The sequence below is a fragment of the Rhyacophila brunnea genome, unplaced genomic scaffold (assembly GCF_057557595.1).
Source record: "Rhyacophila brunnea isolate RB1 unplaced genomic scaffold, BYU_Rbru_1.0 scaffold_9, whole genome shotgun sequence".
Taxonomy (NCBI): domain Eukaryota; kingdom Metazoa; phylum Arthropoda; class Insecta; order Trichoptera; family Rhyacophilidae; genus Rhyacophila; species Rhyacophila brunnea.
In genome coordinates this window covers 39,144,725-39,168,488 of record NW_028233361.1, presented here as the reverse complement: position 1 = coordinate 39,168,488, position 23,764 = coordinate 39,144,725, and the positions used below count along the sequence as shown (strand labels likewise).

At 31.7% G+C, this 23,764-nt stretch overlaps 1 protein-coding gene across 1 annotated transcript in view; it reads left to right on the top strand.

Moving 5' to 3' along the window:
* Positions 1–23,764, top strand: part of LOC147063616 (uncharacterized) — a 257,403-nt gene that overhangs the window by 104,896 nt on the left and 128,743 nt on the right. The window contains exon 6 of the mRNA XM_085959431.1: positions 1,183–1,387. Coding sequence (XP_085815557.1) covers positions 1,183–1,387 — 205 coding nt within the window. The remainder of the gene's footprint in view (positions 1–1,182; positions 1,388–23,764) is intronic.

Below are 23,764 nucleotides of genomic sequence, written 5' to 3'. Positions count from 1 at the left end.
AAGTTAAATTACCGTTTGGCAATTTCGATCGATCAATGAGGAAAAGTTTCAAACCATTTTGGCCGCAGGAAATCAAACATACGTACTCGTTCGCTGGAAAATAAATTATGATACATAAAGCTTTCGCTTTTATCAAATTTATGTTCTGTACGTGAAGTTTTATTTAACATTACTTTTACGATAGAAAAAGTTGTATTATACAATTTTTCGATACGCCCACAAAATACATTTTACATTTTTATATTAGTTATATAATATACTGATATGTAAGGCTTCATTTCTATTATGAATTGTTTTAAAATACAAAGTATCAATCTGAAACCACTTGATAATATTTTCAGTATTAGTCTTAGTATAAAAATATAAATCTACCCCGACCCTGCATTAGAGACTTTGCTTTTTGACAGTCGCACCCTTCCGTCATCACACGCGTAAAATGACGAGGCGTACTAATGCAATGTTTATGTTCCATTATCTCATAAATTATATCAATGACACTATTTTTTTAAATTTATTTATGGAACCTGCCAATGTAAAATCTACCAGTGATTATTTCAGACCGATAGCTGCATTATCAAAAAATATTTTTTGATAAACATTGTAGTACCAGACCGTCTCCAAGCTTTTATAAAAAAAATCCGAATTCATGGACTCCAGCTCACTCATTGGTGCTTCCCTGAACTATTCATGATAGTTTTACGTAACCTTATCTAACCTAAGGCAACCTAGCGCAATAGTGGTATATTTCCAGGGAACTCAGAAATAATCTGTTCTGTGTATATTTCCTTGTAATTTGCTTATAAATAAGATAAAAACACATTATTACTTATCCGCCTTATTTTTTTTAATTATTGGTATTTTCAGTGAATAAATAATTTTATAAAAAAATAATAATAAAATATTATCATATTTTCTTGGTGGGTAATTCAAAATGTAGTGGGTAATTCAATTACCCGCGGGTATTAAGTTGCCGAACACTGATCTAGACCGACACGACAAGTTAGAGTGGTCACATCAGAGAATATAATATATAAAATAGTTCCCTTACATCTTACATCTTACATACGGGACTAAAATAAATAACCTTTCATAGAGAGAGATGTTATTTAATAAATATGATTATTTTATATTTAAAAAAAATATATATCATAAATAACTACAATTTGTTTCTTTTTATTTCAGAACCATCTGAAACTGGCATAGCATCAGGAGCAGCTTGCGAAACGACAGTGTCATTGGGGCGCGGTCGACCACGGGCCGCATTAACAAGCCCTGGTTTCCCGAGATCATATCCCGACGGAGCCAATTGTGACACCCAGATAACGGCTCCGAAGGGATACAGGATCGTCATCGATTTTGAAGAACTGGTGCTGGAGAGGGAACCAGAGTAAGTAAATAATTATTACAACATTAAATTTTTCCATTGTACAATATAATATTTAGTTCATGCCTCAATTATGTTTTATTATTGTTCAGTGAACCATTTGATTCATAGTATATGTTTTTTTTAACCAGGAGTGATACGATGGACTGTAAATTAAAACGTTTTAACTTTAAATGGACCTATCGTTGTAAAAATTTAGCTTGTTCTACAATATATATTTTAAAAACCTTATAGACTTACCTTTTTAAAATATTGCTACCTTTGCAGAACTTGCGCCCGTATCTATAAGATTCTGACCAATGCGCTTTACCAATGTACCCTATGCACCGTGACTAATTACGACGAAATTGATGGAGATTTTTGGAAGGATCCTGACGGCGTTCTAAATCATAAAAATTGGTCGCCGACACTTTCAATTTCAATTAATTTTTTTAACATATCGTAGACATTAAGTTATAATGTAAAAATTATAAGTTAAAATATATATACTTATATTATTCACAATGTGACATGAAACATTCTTATACAGAAAATAAGTAATAAAAACGATAAAAATGAAAATATAGAAAGAGAACATATCGCACATCCGGTGCAACAACGTCACAAGTGCTAAATAATCAAAATTTAGATAAATATCATAAAGATGCATATTAGGTCTCCGCATCTGGTGCGTCAAAGTCTTAAGTGTAGTTCTTATCGTTTTCGTCAAAGGTTTCTGTTGGGAATTGTGGATTGTTTTGAGGATCGTAAATAAGCAACGTAGTTTTAATATACGATTAACTTTATTTATATTAATCTGCATGAATATTATTATACAGAATGATCACATTTTATATGCGCGTGTGCTCTAAATAACCGATGACAACTATCATGTGCGGCATAAGAGGGGGAAGAAGAATCTGTCTCCCTCTTACAAGCAACAGTCGATATCTAGCTTCGGCGGAGCGAGCGCTAGATGTCGACACGTACTTATTTATTCTATTATATTATTCTATTAGACGGATATATCTCAACAGTTTCATATGACAAATCATGAAACCATGTGACTCTATCAAGTTCACAATCTTTAAATGCTTCTCCTGAAAAAAAGTGTTTTTTGCACGTATGACGTTATTGCACCGGATGTGCGATATATAAACATACAAGAGCAGTGAAAATACAAATATACATAATATATAGAAGTTCAAAGAAGTACACCGAGTTTGCTAAGGAGACTTTCATCATAGTTCGATACAACATATTCAATAATTTAACAACGAATTGTGTGAGTATATAATATACATATGTAGGAAAGAGTGAGACAGCAAGAAGAAATAGTAAAAGAGGTAAAGTGAGAGAAAACATACCCACGTGTATGTGAGTAAGGAAGTAAGAGTAGAGTAATATCATTTTTTTTTACCATGTTTCTACCACAGTGTGTAGGTTGTATTAACAGATTTTTTTACGATAAATAGATGTTAGACACTTTCTCAATCTATTATGTCTATAATTCCCAACACACATTAACAAATAACATGTGTATTTTCCAGGCCCAGGCTTCGAAATGGGAACCACACCATTATTATTTATAAGCCGACGTGTTAGTCGCCCGGCCATCATAAATGTAAATTAATACAGTGCTAATATAACACAAAACATACACGTAAATTTATGATAGAAAGAGAGACAAGAAGAAGACGTATTAAAAAGGGTAAGGTGAGATAAAATATGTATTCTGAGAGGTTTTTCAGTAATTTTGACAGGTGGTATTTCCACCTGGTAATTTTCTAGTTCATTAAATAAATAAAATACTTTACTCTAAAATGAAAACTTAATAATTTGACTGTAAAAGATTTTATTAGCCCTAAATAATTTATATTATAACTTTTTAGTCATTAACGTTGACATTTTTTAAATAATGGTTTTTAATTATTTAATAAAAATGTTAATAACTTCTCATGGTTTATTAAGTTTTTCTGCTGTTTGACTTTGCATCAAGTTTTCCACTAAAGGTGTAATGTTATTATTATAACACACTTGAATTAATATTATTATGGAGATGGAGTTGTAAAGAGAATTTGAATTATGTTCTTCGGATAAACAAAGGAAAACTTATCCAATCTACAGAAAATTATAACACAGAAAGGTAATTCAATTTCAATCGTTTGGTTAATTTTAATAAATAATTTATAATTTAAAAGGCTCGTATAAAAATATAGTGCAAGACCATATTTTTTTAAAGGTGCTATGTTCAAGTTCAATGATGATTTTTTTTTTGTAAAATATCGCAATTAATTACTTAAATAACATTTTTTATAAATTAATAGACTAATCTTAGATTTTTTGGTTGTCACGTATGCGCCCCACTTTTGATTCCACATACCATTCTTAATTATTCTTTTGCATACTAAAAGAGTGTTTTTAAACTTGTTAATAATTAAAGAATATTTAAACATTATAATATTATTGTTAACACTACAACAAGTCGAGACGCCCAATGATAATAGTGTGGTGAAACAGTAGTCTACACTCTTCATAATTAGTAATACAAGTTAAATAATAAAAAATACTCAGGCTTTGAGAAAACACATAAATATAGTGATCTCAAAGAGAATTGCACACTGGCTAGTGGCTACATGCTTTTCGTTTAATATAACATGCGCCTAAATGTATGAGAAATCTAAAAAAATACGAGTTATGCAATGGCATGGAAAGGTGCATGTTGGGCATAACGCCTAAATATCAGAGAAGAAACTAATGAGAAAGCAATGTGATAGACGTCATTAAGCAGATGAAATGGCGATGGGCTGGACATATCGCTCGGCGAGTAAAACACCGTTATATAGTGGACAAATTAATTCCGTTATATAGTGGTATCCAATACCACGCCCTTAAGCCTGCTGAATAGACGAGCCCACAAAGTTTGATGGATGTACATGGCAGTAAAGAGATATGGATCAAGAAGAGAGAGAGCTAAGGGAAGCCTTCATCCAGCAGTATTCCATCGAGTATGATTTTATAGGATGTCATGTATATAATATGTTACTGTGTATTGCATTAAACTGTCAACATTATTAAATTAAATTTACTACGATAAACCACCTTCATGTTTTATGATAAGCACTAGTTGGGTCTACGAGCGTAGAGCCACCGTAGCAAAGATGCTACGCTTAAACGTGTTTATGTGTGTGGCGAGTTGAATTATTCGATTTCCAACGCAAGTCACTTTTCAAACAGACAAAATTTAGGTACAGTATATAGCGAAGCGATAAAAGGAATCAATAGTGTTTATGACAATATAAGTTATTGGGGTATTCAATGAATCAAAACACAGACTTAGCATCACAACGTTTATTCCATCTGTAAACTTTTAAATAGTTTGTTAAATAAACGTGGGAGTATACAATAAACTGAAAGTGAGAGAAAATACAGTAGAACAATTAAACCGTCCTGCTTGCGTTAGCGCTTTAAATTAGTTAAGAAGTGATCCGACATTGCAAACGAACGTCTGTAAAAATACTCGATATTATATTTGTAATTTCTCAAAACTTATTTTTATTAAACTAAATGGTGGTTTTATATTACAATAATTCTCGTGATGGGCTAAATATTCATTCAGATTATTTATTTTCCTTGGGCAAGAATACAGTTTTAGGTCAAAATTTAATAATTTAGTGTTTAGTTAAATGAATGTCGCGTCACCAAAGCCCTGCCACTTAGCGAGGCATCGCATGGCTAATAAATCGGATATATGATTGGACAAACATGTCGCGAAGTAATATTATTTCAATAATAAATAGTCGTGATATGATATAATTTCGAAGCGAATCAAAAACAAAGATATATTAGGCATGGCCCCCACAAGGGGGGCTGACAGGGCTCTAGCCTAGGGGTCCAGGCTCAGGAGGGGCCCGGCTTGACAGGTCGATCAGATAAATGAGATAAATACACATATTAAATTTGCTGTAATAGCAAAAAAAGTCGCCTACGGCGCGGCGCTAGTTTACTTCGGAGTTATTTACCATTTTAAAATATACGGTTGTTGTGACTTGTTGAGTGATACTCGACAACTCCACAATTCGATGTGAAACTGGAGAGCGTCAGACTACCTGTAACCATGGCAATAGGTAGGGGGGCCCGCCCAAGATCCTGGCGTGGAGGCCCGCTTCAAGATGTGGGGGCCATGATAGTAGGTGTAAAAAACTAGATGATTAAAGCATTTATTTCTTTGGTATATTAACCCAAACGTTTGATGTTTATTTGCGTTGGGGCATAAAAAAACTATGTAATTTGAGTAATTAATAAACAAATACAATATAATAGTGTATAAAAAGAATATCAGTCTTTCGAAAGAAACATAATTACTTATAATCAGTGACATCCCGAGGGGGTAGGCAGATTGAGCGTCGCTTGGGGCGGCAAATCGAAGAGAATCATTTGGTATATATGGAGATAGTTATATAAACTTAGTAATAACGAAAATATATTTCCATTAAAAAAATCAGCTCACTGGTTGGAAACAAATTGTATTAATTAACATAAAAGGTTTAAGAGGACTGTATTTTCTTGGTCGGGTTCACGATATCTATTTTACTTCCTGTGTCCTTCAACGTCCTTGGTGACCATAAACGACAAGTGCAGATTTTCGAATAATAATTACTGTCTGACTTATTAACCAGTGCACACGGAAGTTGCGTTGGCCATCGAAACTACCCCCCCCCCCCCCCCTTACAGAGTGTCCTACCTACCGCTCAGAGTCGCGCCGTCATTATATCGATTAACGATTTAATAATGCCTAAAGCTAATTAATATATCACAGAAATGACATGTAAGAAGCCACTGTATTACCAACGTAAAAAAATCCCCACATTTGGGGAAAAAATATTTATAAATTTAATTTTGTATGTTTTAGTGGTATATAGTTTGTTAGTAATGTATCCATACAATACATTTATTAGATATTGGAGTCATGAAAGGATGATAAAAAAGATAAGCATTGTTTTGGAATTGCCACTCGAATAAGGGATAACCTGCGTAAGAAGCTTTAATTCGCTAATTCGCCAATTGTTTAAAATTTTATTCATAATTTGTTTACCAATACTTGCTTTTCCCTCCACCACCACTACGTCTCCACACCCGTTACGCATGCGTATATCGTGGCGTAACGAACGTTATGCGTTTTTCAAACTTGTGCCAAAAATATCCCAGGAGCAACTTCCCAAGACCTTGGTTGGCCTTCACTAGAGTGTGCGTGATTCCTACTTCGATATAATGTATTATGGAAAACTCTTTATGAGAAAAGACCTTCTCGCTCGCCGTAAAATACCACAAACTTTTTAAAAGCTGAGAAATTTTCCCTTGTAGATACCAAGTTGCAATGGCCGACCGGTCCAACTGAGGGTCAGACCGACTTAAGAAGCTCTTCCTTTTCAACCGACATATGGTGACACTACCAGAGGATGTGATTGGCATCCTGCAATTCGCCACATAAGCAAGTCGGAGATTCTATTAGGCCAAGCTGACAGAGCTTGGAGGCAAAACTACTGTGTCCGGTTAAGAACTGAGAAGTTCAATACTAAATAATTTATTATTACCTTTAACTATTGATTATTTTAAAAATATTTTCACACAATTTGCTGAGAAACCTAACATTTCCTGACTAGCGTATCGCTTTCATTTCTCGCGACGCTTTGTTGCGTTCTAAACCTTTAGTTAGTTTCATCAACTGGCTTCTCTCAGACGTGAGATATTTTGCTTCGACTTTAAGGCTTCGATTGATTTCGGTCCGGTACGTAGTAAATTCGAAACATTTCAGCGGTGCTTTAAGCTTGGTTTGAATAAGTGAAAGCTTAATCGATTGAAATAAAGTAAAACGAATTCAATATATTTTAACGGCAGTAGGAATTCGTAGCACTAAACTAATTATCTAAGTACTTCTTACAGCAGCTTTGTTGATGAATACAACATAGTGAGCACACAAAGTATAAATTATGTATTAAAAGTATATCCTACATTCACGAAAAGTATATAAGACAGATTCGCAAAAATTGTTTGCTAGCATAAATTATTGGTTAGGCCAATTATGGTGGCACTCATTCCTTTCTTCCCACCTACCTCGAAACTCCAATTATTGTCACAAGACCAGGCAACCACCAGTCGCGGGTCATGAGTCGACCGTGATTGGAAGTTTACATGCAGTAACTTCAAGACAGCCGACGCACCTAAGCTTATTAAAGCTAAGACTCTATCGCGTTCTATTTGATACGATACAACCGAGGCCGCGGAAACCACAACGTGAAAAACGCATATGCAAGGTTGAGCAAATTGCGCCAAATCTAATGCAGTTTGAGTGAACGTTGCGTCTATCATCCATCCTAAACTTCTCATCATTTATCCCAACACCCAAGTCAAACCGTGAGAGTGACATTCCGAGCCATCCGTGTACCAGTGCGTGAGTTCGTGAACACCGAACCAGCCCCAGCGCGCACCAGCCCTCTCAACATAAAAGTTCGGTGCCTGGCATGTTGGACCAATTGCCCCAACCAATGGTAAATAGTCTACATGGAACGTTTCTCGGTGGTGAAAATTAATATTTGAATAACAAATCTTTAAATTCAAATGTATTTATTTACATTTATAGTTAATAACTTTACAATAATTACATATTCAAGACATGACATAACATAGATATATTACCAGTATTAGATAAACAGTAAGCATATTATACAAAACATATGAAAATTATAAAGTACCTACATGAAAGTACACCGAATGAGGTATATTTATAAAAAAAAAACATTTAAAATAATAATGTTCACCTAAATTCATCCTCTAGTAAGTGGAATATAAATCAATATTTGAAGCAATTTGGTTAAGCACAGCTATTGTCTATCCAATTGGCATTACGTTTGTTTTGAACTCCGTCTTTGTAAGTCGGGCAAAGTATGTAGCCAAATTATTAATATAGATATCTTGTGACTTTTAGACTACAGTATGTAAGCATACAGTCACAGATAGTATTCATACAGACTCAAGTAAATGAACCTCTTCTGAACCATACTTCAACTAATGCGGTGCCCAAATAATAGACCCAATCCTTACGCTTAAAAGTACAATCATGATACGAATATTACAAGTTATAAAAAATAATGGTATACCGGATAACCCTCAAGGTAGTTAGAGCATTAAAAATATACTCCTGTGTTCATCGCGAATGCTTTCACGTATTAATGAGCTTTGTTAAAAGTGCTGAAGTGAGAGTAGAGTTCGTTGGACGGATGCTCAGGAACATTTTTCAAGACAGTGTGTAACCCTTAATATTTTAAGTTGATGATTAAAATGTGTATAGTTATGATCTAATGAACAAAACATTTTTTTTATAGGAAATGTCTTGAATCTAAAATAGGTAGGTGTAAAATATTATATACAGAATATCTTTATAAACGTTATTTCATATACAAAGTTGACTGAAACGTATAGTCAGTCTATTTTCATACAAGAAAAATTATATGAGAGTAATATTTATCTGTATTTTGAGGGTGTTTCTATTAAACACTACAATAGGCTACAATATACTCACAATAAAACGAAGTCTACAAATTTAATAACCTGAACTTTTGATTATGTTTAAAACTGTAAATCCAATCTTTGACTGCTCTAAACTGTTGAGCATGGTTCAGTTTCGTGTCCCTACTAGGCAGACAAAAAATGTGATTCTTTTCAAGTTAATTTTTTAAAACCAACTTCTCTATTCATTCTTCAACACTGAAGATTCGTTATCTTTCAAATAATCTTTCTATTTACATGTTCAATACCTCCTCTCCGTTCAGGAACTTGAGCATGCACTAAGTGTTTTTGGTACAGTTCGGTTATGAGGAATACAGCGGAAAACACATTTTGAAAATAGCTGATATACTGGATTATTTGTTAGTTTGGGTTAGGTTAGGTTAGGTCAGGTTGGGTTAGGTTAGGTTCGGTTAGGTTAGGTTTGGTTAGGTTAACCTAACAAATAATCCAGTATATCGGTTATTTTCAAAATGTGTTTTCCGCTGTATTCCTGATAACCGAATTGTACCGCGTTTTTTGTCATGTGCCTACTCAACTTGTTTTACAAAACATGATATAAATTCAAATTTCATGATATCATATTATAATAAATTTTACGTTACTAATATTTTAATAATACCCACGAAAACCAAGCGGTAACGTGTCGGCTTATAATGTTATGAGGCCTAGGTTCAAATCCTTGGTCTGGTATAATTCACGTGTTGTTTTTTCAATGTGTTCTTGCACCAGAGTGTGGACCTAATATAATATGGTTGAACAAGTGGCTAACATCAATTTTTCGTAAAACATAAATCCATTAATACGTACAACCAAAATGATCTATCATGGCCGAAAATGGTAATAAAATATTAGTAATGTACCTAGGCTTGCGCCATTTATAAATTAGTAAATCGTTTAATTAAACAGATAAAATTATTTAATTAATTAAAAAAATATATTAAATTAAATAAATAAATAATTTGATTAAATAAATAGTTTAAATAATTAAATAAATAATAATTTAATTAAATAAATAAATTATAATGTTGTAACACCACTGCCTATTGAACCCTTGCATCGTATTACTATCGAGTAATTCATACAATCGCCTCCGTTCATACAATCCCTAACCATAGATACTTCAGATAGGAAACAAAGTATCATCATTCTCTAATATAGGCAATGCTCCTGATATTCAAACTACCACTACGACCGTATTGCCAGAGTTATAACGACTTTTGATACTCGTTAAAGTGCAGTTATGGTGTAACTTTTGAAATGAGTTTATCCCATACTTAGTTTCTTCTTCTAGTTTCCTATTAAATTGGGTCGAATAAGGCGGAGTGTTGAACTACTAGGCACAGTATTTAGCATTATAATTGCCAAACGTGTAATAATTAATTACAATTAACGCGATTATCAAACTCCGATAAATCCAGGTAATACCATCGTATGTGGTGAATAAAGTATCTTTGTTTCAAAAATACGTATTTGTCAGTTTATAAACACCATAACATGCCACGAAGCCTAGTAATTACAGTGGTTAAACTACCAGGCTTTAGGAAATCACTTATTAGATTATATAAATTTATTGTAACTTGCTTTACAAGGGCCGCCAACGCAAATCTACTTCTATTTTTTGGCTTCTTATTATGCTCATTTTATTCAGCCTATAAACACGTTATAACAATAATTAATATAAATAACATAAAATTTGACATAAATCGGCATTTATTTGTATTACATTAATTTACTGGTTTTGATTTTCAGTAGATCATTACATATTTTGTCAAATTACACAAAGCGTGATATGTATGCATGTTTATAAAACTTAGATCATATTATGGAGGGAAAAAATATTTTTATAATCTGGAAAAATTCCATTTCACTTCAAATACAATATAAATCGGTACTATATTTTTTTTAAATCTCTACCACTTTAAAAGAACTTATCTAACCATATTTAAACCAAACTAAACGATCGCCTACTTTATTATTCTTTTTATTTAAATTTAAAACCAATATTTATTTTACAACGTTTTTTTAGCTCGTATTCTTATTTTTCCGGTACAAATCTTGCAATCGATTTTTAACTAACTTTCCGACTAGCTAACTTTTAGAATATATCAGAACACGATGCCGATGCATTTTTTTTTTAATATTTTTAGCCATCTATAAGTAAAATTTATTTAATTTTCAGTTAATTCTGTTTTGTATGAAAAGTTATTTCGGAAGAAATCCGTAAAAAGTAAAACTATTATTGGTTGCTAAGTGGGTTCTAGCAACTAAATTATTAATATAAATATATACGTGCGTTACTATGGAAATCATTATGATATTTCAGTATTATTTCTATCAAGTACACATTTTTTTGATCGTTTAACGGCCCACATGCTCGTCGTAGGTCAAAATTAAGTTTTTATTGTATTTTCAAACCATGATCCTGGACACTCCTTAAACTATTTATATAATTTTAATAATCTATTTATATAATTTTGAAGCCTTATTATCCTTTATATTTATTTCATATTTATTGTGTATTTCAAAAAAACACTACCTTATTCTTAGGTCAATAATTATTATAAAGCAATCATTATTCATAAGATGTTTATCACACTTGAATGGTCAAACACATTGTTTATAATAAGTATCTTTAGAATCATCTTTAAATGTGTTAATCTTGCCGATTTTTTGAATAATAAAATGCCTAATTCTTGTCAAATTTGGGATCACAGAGATTATCAATATAATTTTTTATCGTAAATATTTTACTAAAATTATCTCGTCATAAATTATACTTATGGTTTTATAAATGCGATTAAAAATTAATAAATGTAAAACATCTTAACACCACTGCATATCCATGTACCGAAATATGACTATATTCTAAAACATTAGAGCGAGAGGTTTAAAAAAAAACTATTTTATGTAACAAAAATACTTTATGCAGTCATCAAATGTTTAAAATAAATATAAAGGATAATATTATATAAATAGATTATCTACAACGTTTAAGGAGTATCCAGGATCATGGTTTGAAAATACAATAAAAACTCAATTTTGACCTACGACGAGCATGTCCCTCCGCTAGTCAAGTCATGTTTATATGATTTAACAGAAAATTTAAAAACGTTGTATATAAAAAGTTCTTTTTATCTTGTAATTGTTTCTATTATTTTTTGAATTTCAAAATTCGAACACTTTCAATGTACTTCAACTTTCAACTTACAGTAAATTGTATTTAGTCATTGGATAATCTTACTAACACTCCATTGTGTATTATGTAATTACTTATTCAGTTGTGTGTACCTAATTACGTGCGTCATAACTCCGTCACTAGATGTCGTGTAGAATAAAATTACATTCCACCACAATGATTAATTGTCATCTTAATATTAAATACCTACCCGGTTACTTATTCGTATCGTTAGTGTATCTTTATGTGTCATCAAATTATGATATAATTGCTTTGTGCAATACAATAAAGACTTTTATTTTGTTTTTTGTGATAAAGACAATATTTTTATTAAGAATTACAGTATAATATTAATTTTATTATTCAAGCAATTTATTTATTTTATTATTCAAGTAATCATTTGTATACGTGCCTAGTGAGTGCATCGATCAGTATCATAGCCCTATGTAGCCTGACATGCAGAAACGGTTTCAATTTATAAAATGGTCACGAATTCGATTACACGGGTAAATTTTTCTAGAAATTCACAATTATTATCATAGTTAGAATTACTAAGTTTCTTTTGCGGTAGCTTCTGAAAAGAAAATTTACAGCCGTGTGTGTGAATCCTCAAATATAAATATGTGTTACTTTGATTATGTTACCCATTATATACTTTAGCGTAGTATAGTCTAATAAAACCTACCATTTAATACACAATATATACCGCATACGGTCTTAATCTGGTGAATCATAGGTGACGTGAGATGTATTTTAGTATTCTATAAATGTTAGGAATAGTAACTTAAAACTGAGGTTAGCATACACTCAAGAGTGTGTCATGTGATTTTTATAAACGCATAAAAATTCTTGGCATGGTATTAAAATTTTAGGTTATTATCTAATACGGCTCCAAATTAGGTGACTTTGGCATTAGGCTGTCTGGTGCGGACGGTGAAGGCCATTTTACAACGTTTTTATTAGGACGTATTCTTATTTGTCCGGCGGTTGTTTATCCAGTACAAATCTTGCAATCGATTTTTAACTAACTTCCCGATTAGCTAGACATTTGAAACTTTTAGAATATATCAGAACACGATGCCAATGTATTTTTTAAGCCATCTTTAAGTAGAATTGAATTCGTTTTCAGTTAATTCTGTTTTGTATGAAAAGTTATTTCGACAGCATTATTGGTTGCTGGGGTCCAAGTAACTAAATTATTAATATATACGTGCGTTACTCTGGAAATCAATATGAAATGTCAAAATGACATTTCAGTATTATTTCTATCAAGTACAATTTTTTTTTGATCGTTTAAGATAGTCAAGTCAAGTTTATATAATTTAACATAAAATTTAAAAACGTTGTAGGTATACAAAAAAATATTTTTATCTTGTAATTATTTGTTTTCTACTTGATGCTCTCAGCTTCTGGATTATTTGTTTTTTTCGTATGAATAGTCTAGTTAATTTTTTCAAACTAATTAGGGCTTTGTTGATTACAAAAATAAGGCAAATACAGTGTAAAAAAAAGTTGAATCATTGTAACTATGCCGTGATTTCTTCATCGCTGATCTCCCGGCCACAGCTTTAATATGCAATAACCGCCATAACGGCGCAACGGCATGCTGCCTCCTTCCGGTGTGATGAGCAACGGGAATTTCCCTATTTTTCTCGTTAGGCATTTTCCTAATAACTTTCCGGTGCTGACTACTCCAACAACAAATTATATAACTTACATAGTTTAAGGGTAAATTTTTAACCTTTATAATTTTAAGGGGGGACATACTCAGCGTACGTCAAAATGGAGCTTTTATGCTATTTTCAAAGCATGATCCTGGACATTCCTTAAATATTATAAATAATCTATTTACATAATTTTTAAGCCTTATTATCCTGTATATTTATTTTAAACAATTTATGACTGCATAAAGTATTTTTATTATATACAATAGTATTCTTTTAAACCTCTCGCTCTAATGTTTTAGAATATAGTCATATTTCAGTACGTCCATGTGAAGTGGTGTTAAGATTTTTTATATTTTTTTAATTATAAAAAGCATTTATAAAACCATTAGTAAAATTTATGTCGACATTATTATAGTGAAATATTTACAATAAAAAATTATATTGATAATCTCTGTGATCCCAAATTTGATAAGAATTAGGCATTTTATTATTCAAAAAATGGGCAAGATTTACACATTTAAAGATAATTTTAAAGATTCTGATTATAAGCTATGTCTTTGACCATTCAAATGTGATAAATATACGAATAATGTTTGCTTTATAATAATTATTGACCTAAGAATAAGGTAATATTTTTTTGAAATACGCCATTTCTATTGGCATTTCCCAGTGACTAAACTACAACATACGGTCGTAACCATAAATTGACAAACGATAAATGAAGTAGGGAGTAAGATCATGTTAACGCGCGTGTTTGAACATGTACCTAACCGATTTCTTTTTAAACAGCACATGTTCAAACACACTTTACTTTACTACAACATACAGTACCTCCGAGAATCCTACTCGTTTACCAATTTTCTGGTGTCAACATCCGGTAACTGCACAGTATACTTCTTGTAAAATGATATTTAAAGGCTTTTCAGAACACCGTAATCCAATTATCTTGATAACAGATAGACCATGTTAAAACTGTCTTTAGATATCCATTATACAGATAACTTTATAGTAGGGGTGGAAGTTATTCTTCCATTAGGTGATAATATTGACTTTCGTAGTATGAATTAGAAGACGATGATTAAGGCTATACCTTAGTTGAGGCACAGTCTAAAAAGATAGTGGTTAGGCGATGCGCGGATTGCGGGTCGCGGTTGTAAATGGCGCATGCCGAATGAAATATAATTTGGCATATAAATCCAACATGCGTCCATTTAATGTTATGTTTATGACTCTGCTGTAGACTCATATATTTCAATTCGTGACACTCAGTATGCGGATACACAAAGCGTTTAACGTCAGCGGACAGCAGAGCCAGTCCAAAAAACAAAAATTCTCTTTCTTAACTTTCTTCTTTAAGTACTACGGTGCATGGTGCGGCTCCGTCTCGGGACAGAATGAGTACTTAAAATCACTTCTTTCAGACACGTTTAAAGCGTCATAGAAAGCGGCCGTGCATATCCATGGCTGTGCATATATGACGGGTGGTGGTGGGCACTTTAACTTTTTTTTTTAAATTTGTGCTATTAGTAACATGGTGGCAACCGAGGCCAATTTTGCGAAATTCGCCAGAGCGTACGGGGAGCGGGACACTCTCGACTCCTCTTGCGACTCTTCAAATTAAAGTCACTCTGATAATTGCCATATAAATTAACATCATGCATTCGCACTTCGGTGCAAGGTTGCATCACCAGTCCCGTACGGCTCTGCTCGGGACAAAATGAGGGCTTAAATTCTTTGATCTGGCACATGTAAGGGTTATGTTAGGCGGCCGCGTATGACGTGGCTGCATATACATAACGGGTGCGAAGGTGGGAGTTTTACACACCATGTTGTTTTAGTAACAATAATAATATATTCATTGACATGTTTTCTTTTTCAAGTAAATGGGTAACGTTTTTAGTCATCTTTACACTATTTAAGAATTAATACCCCCGTTGCCATCACGAAACAAATTGACGTGTTCCCAGCTCGACGTTCTCTCTCCGAATGCCCAGTGAGTCCAAAATTTCGTCGCGCCTATAGTTCACAATTATTTGCCGTTTCGCTGATGTATCGTACCGGGCCCGGAAATTTCCGTGATTAATGTTTATTCCTTTTAATACCGGACCCGGAAATTTCCGGTTTTTTCTCGGCCGTAATTAATGTGATATTTTCAGCCATCTATTGACTATTTCGAAAAACTTTTGATGCAGTCAAGTAAGCAAAGATTCAAACTACTCTTCTGCATCGTTTTTTAGTAGATACTACTACTATCGACTGGAAAACTTGCCGGTATTGAACACTGTAAGAATGCAACTCTGATCATGACCCCAAATCTTTATCTGACAGAGTTACCAATAATGTATGTAATGCACAGCATTCGTTGTTCTCACGTCGGGATTTAATTGTGGAAAATAACTTAGGAGAAATCGAGTAATACAATATTTGTGGAGAGAAATGTAGTTATTTTATATATAGGTATATCATTATTCCCCGTCAAAAAAACATTAAATTAATATCAATAAGCTGAACTGTTTATATTGGATTTTTACTAAGAATACTTTGTCAATCGGGTCCAAAAGAATCAATACGAATGATATCTCTCACTTTTATATAATATATATTATATACTGAATAAAATTGCAATAATTTTATTGGTACTGTTCGTTTATAAGGAATACAGCGGAAAACACATTTTTAAAATACCCGATATACTGGATTATTTTTTTAGTTTGGGTTAGTTTAGGTTATGTTAGGTTGGGTTAGGTTATGTAGCTGTAGTATAGTAGCGATCAAATATCTATTTTTAATGTATCAACTTATTCTGCAATAATATATTCCCAGCGAATCATATTCCAGTAAACAACTATTAGCTGGATCAGCAGATTGATTGGCGATATTAATTACGGTACCGCAATGGATAATTAGCCAAATAATCATTTCGCATAGTATCAAATTTTCTTATGACTGTGATAATAAATAAAATTTCACAAATTACTCGATTTAAACCGCTGACTCTATAAATAGTCCAATATAAATATATACTAGAATATAAGGTTTATGTATTACTTTTGATTGTATAAATAACGAATAATAATTTATCTAAATGTCAGTCGAATCCAAGTACCTGGCTAGTTACTATCTCAGTAGATTATATTATGTACTGTCATTGTATTTATACTATTGTACCAATCGTTACGCTGCTAATAAAAACTCGCTCCTGCTACATCTTTGACTTCGTCATCGTCATCCTTAACCTGTTAAGTGCCCAAAGCGTCTTTGGACGCCCTAATTACACCAATTCTTATGTTAATTACTATCAATTAACTAATTGCGGCATAGAAAGGATTAACCGACACATCAAACACCACAGTAGTGACACAACAGTTATGTTAGGTTAGGTTAGGTTTGATTAGGTTAACCTAACAAATAATCCAGTATATCGGGTATTTTAAAAATGTGTTCTCCGCTGTATTCCTCGTAACCGAACAGTACCATTTTATTCAGTATTTTAACAGTACACAAAAAAGGAAAAATATTTTTTATTATTTTCGTTACAACGATATTATAACCGCAATATCTATCGTCGAGATACATTTGCAATTTAAATACATTGTACACACTACACATTTTTACTTAAAAAGGGTGTGTGAAATATTTCTGTTGATGTCAGTAGGATTTAAACTGAAAACCATCAAGACTTTGAACCAGTGGTATCTTTATAAGCCTACGGCAGTGAATTCAACTGAAAGATCTAAGCTCAACAAAAACCAGATTTTCTCAGCTGATAAAAGTTTTCTTTATTATGTAGGAAAATGAGAAAAAAGCTCTTACTCCCTACGAGATTTTTTGTGTTGGAGAAAAATTCATTAATCAAATTATAACACAGCACATTACGCCTCAAAAATCTAAATTTTAGTCGACCGGATACGTCGATCCTCTATATAAATATATGTAATTTACTTTCTATTTTATATATTTATTTAGAATTTGGTCATAATTAATTTTATAAGTTAGATTGAGATATCATATTATCTAATTATCAAAAACTAGTAAAACTCATTTTAATACATTGTTTAGTAAACGTAAATATTGTTAACGTAACACCTAAATACCTGATGAAATAACTATTAACGAATCATTTTTAAAATGTCTTTTTGTCACGTCTAAAATCGAAAGTTTATCTTCTAAATCTCAAAAAGGGGAGGATAATTTATCTTTTCTATCACACGTTGGAGAAGTGATATAGTACAAACTTTTGAAGCCGTAGGTGCATGTTCAAATCCCACGTATGATAATTTCATATAATGTGGTTAAGTTGCTAAAATCTTCGATGTGACAAATTTAAACTTTACAGAGAGGACAAAGAACTGTTCTAAAATCACAAAAAGCATGATGTATTTTTTTATTAGTCTGTGAATAAGTTGGCACATATATCTAAAAGCTCGTTATTATCGAGTATTTGTAATGCTTCCATATGATGTGATGATACGTCATATTATGTTTAATTTGCGGTTTATATAATTTTATATATTAAAAAAAATGTGGTACAATACAGAACATTATAGGTTTAACTAAACAGTAAAATGTAATTGAGTCGTGTATTTTCAAAGTAAACTTATTCAACTTCAAAATTTGTTTGGCAAAAGACAAAAAACTGTTTACGATGCTGATTTTACACATGTTTCTAGTATGGAAATACGTTATTTTTGTTACAAACACTGATTTTGAAGTTGATTTTTCTACTGGATTGAATGCTATTAGGTTCTTCTATAAATACAAAAAATACTTGTCCAAAATTTTATCCTTTAAATTCTGGCATTCATAACTCATTTTCGTCAAGTAGTGGAAATAAGTTCACTTTGAAAATACAGCCGTCAATTAAAATTAAGAAAGAAAAATATTTTCACGAAATTAGCATATAGCATGATCTAATAACTCAGCGACGATGTGTATATTATTCCGAAGTCGATTGGCTATAATATTATATTAAATACGTCTATTAATATAACCATAGTGTACTCTGCTTAGGAACGATGATGGTAATTTACTTCAAATTCTATGTCATTATTAATAATTCTGGTATGAATAAAAAAAAATCAATATTAAATTCATATGTATTCTTGGGGGTATTAAAAATTCTTATGTTATTTACTTTTTGCAAAATATATACGCACAGTATAAAAGAGCTTAATCGCCAAGCCTCAAAGTTGTGTACACGTGCAGAGCTTTTTAATATTTTATGCGTAAACATTTAAGCGGATGTTGGCAAATAACAAGAGCTTTGAAGTGAAATGTATAAAAAAATAACTTTAAAAAGTAAACGTTCCAATTGCAGGCGATTTTTAAAGGAGAAAAATTTCTGTGGCTATACTTGGGTCATAGTCATTCGGGCTTGTTGTAGAAATATGACCAGAGTAGTAAACGAAATTACAAGCAATTGCATCCTATCTGTAAATATTTTAACTCTTTTATAGCTGCAATTCTCGAAATCGATAATATTGATGATGTAAAATCATCGTTAACACGAGTGGCCTCCCTTTTTATTCTCTGTCTATAAAGTCTAAAATATTTATCTTAACTTACTTTACCTAACCGATATTTTTTTTAAACGATACATGTTCAAACACGCGCGTTATTATGAGTATGATCTTACTCCCTACTTCATTTATCGTTTGTTAATTTATGGCTATGGCCGTCGTATTTCAAAAAAATACTACCTTATTCTTAGGTCAATAATTATGATAAAGCAAACATTATTCGTAGAATGTTTATCACATTTGAATGGTCAAAGACATAGCTTATAATCAGTATCTTTAAAATTATCTTTAAATGTGTAAATCTTGCCCATTTTTTGAATAATAAAATGCCTAATTCTTGTCAAATTTGGGATCACAGAGATTATCAATATATTTTTTTATTGTAAATACTCGTATTTCACTATGATAATGTCGACATAAATTTTACTAATGGTTATATAAATGCTTTTAAAAATTAATAAATATAAAAAATCTTAACACCGCTTCACATGGATGTACTAAAATATGACTATTTTCTAAAACATTAGAGCGAGAGGTTTAAAAGAATACTATTTTATGTAATAAAAATACTTTATGCAGTCATCAATCATAGAATCAATCAATCATAAATATAAAGGATAATAAGGTTTCAAAATTATGTAAATAGATTATCTAAAACGTTTAAGAAATGTCCAGGATCATGCTTTGAAAATAGCATAAAAGCTCCATTTTGACGTATGCTGAGCATGTGGGCGTGCTATGTCAAGTGCATCGTTCAAAGCGATACATTTCACAGTAAATACAGATGCATTACATATCATAATATGAATATATTAAATCTGTTATTTATATAATGCTTTAACATTCATTGCGATATTTTTAATAATTTTAAAATTATCGGCGTTTTGAATTTGTACTTCAAATTTCGTGATTCGGTATCTCCTGCACCCCACACATACCCAAAAAATGTAGTTCTGTGTGAAAAATGTTTGTGTGTTTGTTTTCAATGTGATTCCCTTGATAAAAGCTTTGATTCTCTTTTTACATTGGTGTATTGACATCGTGTAGATCTTTTTTGATCTAGGTGAGACGGAGAAAAGAGTGTAGCTGAATGGACAATACATTAGCTGGCAAGGCATCCTAACATATTAGCTATCAACCAGATATATTAAAGCTCGCTGTTTCAGCTTTTTATTTCGGGCTTTTAAATTTACCGATCGTAGATTGTGAAAAGTTTCCGTTCGGTGCTTAGAAGCACTGACATCCGATCTGATTCGTAGCTTTAAGTTTCCGAATCGCTGTTTCGGTAGAAAGGCATTTTAAGTATTCTTGATTGGTTTTCTTTTTTTTCCTTCATTTATGGATGATTTTTAGTTTTATTTTGCGGAAGTATTCGATTTGATTGAAGATAAGACTTTATTTTATATACAAATAGAATAGATACATATGGCATGGGAAAAATACATAAACGTTAGATTTGTATTACGGTATGGATTATAATAAAACACGCAAGATAAATTATATCACGCAAGTAATATTTAAACTAAATACTTTAAAAGAAAATTTAAATAATACAAAAATCATGGAGGTATAATAATTAAGAGACAGATAGATAGGGTCATTAATATATATATTTTTTTTGGGGTAAAGATAAAATAATTGAGTGAAAAACTAAAGATGGAATTATTATTTTTTTAAAGGAATGCACTTACAATTTTATTGGTGTTAATTATATATAATTTATATACTTCGTATTCACCACACCCATGATGGCTTAAGCGCCGGTCTATAGTGTCGAGGGTCCCAGGTTCAAATCCTGTATCTGGCAAGTACACATATTGTTTTTCAATTCGTGTATGAGTCAGAGTATGGACCTAATAGGTTGAGCAAGTGGCTGACATCCAGTTTTCGTAAAAATAAAATATGTTAATACAAACCTCTACACTGTGGAGGCCCATATTATGATCTTATTAGGATCAGACATGGTCGAAAGAAGAAAAAGAAAGAATTCACCACATATTATACAAATGGTATAAAGATACCTATTTCGCTTACATGATTTGTATAATCTTGTATGACCACTAAAATTTTAGTTTGACTTTATGTTTCCGCCAAATTCTTATATCCCAACATTCATTCATATATTTTGTATAACAGTAACATTGAAACAATAATTTAGTGTAGTGTTAAAGTTAGTGACTTACAAGCCGTCAATTCAACAAGTTATTATTCAACCTTCGACGATGCACGATATAATTACAGTGTTGATACAAAGTTAAAGTATCAACATTATCTCGCAATTGTAATATAACTACATGTATATGATCTAGTACACGTAATGAAATATTATTGATAGGCCAAAAAAAATGACAATAAGAAGGTTAGTGTCCATGATCCTACACTTCTGCTATTCCTACCCATCCATACAGTCTATTAAATTTACAACACGTTTACATTACCTACGTTATAATAATAATTATTATCAATACAGTGTAGTGAACATAAAAAATAGCTATGTGGTAGAGGAAAGAAATAGTTGGTAAAATGTAATGTTATAATTGGTTTGATGCCATCTATGAATCAAGATTAGTACATACCTACTGTCAATACCTGTGCATCTATTTTCTACACAAGCGGCGGTTATCGAGGGTAGTTTATCATATTAATGTATCGAGGCGGCTAATTGTTACAATAACTTAACCGTCTGAACTCACAAAAAGTGCTTTGTTTTGCACCTCTCTTGGCTGTATTAACTTTTAGAGCGAGATAGACAGTTTTGATAGCTTAGACGGTTAATTTATTGAAACAATTATAATACCACAATACATAAATATGATAAACTACCCTCGATAGACGCCAATAGTCGCCGATAGCCGCCTTGTGTATAGAGTATACCCACTGGAATCAAAATTACAAAGTTACCAATACTAAAGGAATTTGAAATAACACATTCGTTGAATATTGTTATATACATACATAACAAACATGCCTATTAGATTTTTTTTATTACCTAGTTAAACTCTAATCTGCAATAATCGCAATTACCTTCTTATTAAATTTCTATTAAAAATTACGGTACTGTTCGGTTATACCGGAGCCAGCGGAAAACGCATTTTGAAAATAGCCGATAAACTGGATTATTTGTTAGGTTAACCTAACCAAACCTAACCTAACCTAACCTAACCTAACCTAACCCAACCTAACCGAACCTAAACTAACCCAAACTAACAAATAATCCAGTTTATCGGCTATTTTCAAAATGTGTTTTCCGCTGGCTCCGGTATAACCGAACAGTACCATTACTTTACTTTTACCATTACTTTACTTACTTAAAATTACTTTAACATACCTACCTATCACGTTTTTTTATCATAATGATTTTAATTGAACCATATCCGACTTAAATGTCAAATAATCAAACTAATAATTGACTATCTTCAAAGTAGTTATTCGAACGAAATGTACCAATTTGATATTCATATCATTAAAACTTATATTATATCCAATCGTAAACCACACGCATACAAATTGCATTATTATTAGCTTTCATACTAAGTAACAAAATTGCATCAAATTTTAGTAAATTCTACATTGTTACCCGATATTACATTGTGTTGTATATTGCAAAACTCTATAAACATACACTGTGCAGTTTACGTCTAATAACAAATCGTTATGTTATGTGAGGTATCATTTCAACGACCTATGCCATGACATAATAAAGGGATATGGTAAAATCTACTATAGCTTAGGACAGGGGTTGGCAACATTTTTTTCCGGGCGCAAATTTTGTATAATTACTATTAAAAATTACCCACAGTGCAATAACTTTGTTTAAAAATTTACATAGTATAAGTGATGATAAAAAAATTAATTCGAAGTTATCTTGATCTTCTTTTTATTGTATTTCTTCTTCTTTTTATTCCTCACTATTTATTATCGTGGTTTCTTTAAATTTTTTGAGTTATATAATATCTTCCCTAAGCTGGCTTGTTGGGGATAATGATTCTGTATTTACTGCTTTTACTGAGTTTTTTTTTTGACAGAACCTTTGAATAATTTTATAAAATTTCGTTGAACCCCTACCTAACTTACGCATGTTGAAATTTAAAAAAAAATATCAGGACAGAGTGCCGTCCACAAGCAAGACTCAAAAATCCATCCCCTCAATAATATTTATATCTTCATGTCTCATGTAAAATTATTATCCTGTTATTCGATAGACTATTATTTTTGATATTATGAACGTCGACTACCTCGAAACGAGGTTTCTTAACAGATTTTTTAAATTCAGAAATAAATATTCGTCAAATTTCCAGACTCGGAAATCAAACCCGAACCCATAACTGTATGAAACCAACATTCTTTTATGCGCAAACATTATTTTGATTTTTTTTTTAAATTTCATTAAATCATTAGTACAAGTACGTTTTAACAAAAATTTGGACAGATCCTGACACCGGTTATTAATTAAGGTAATTTAATCTAATACCCG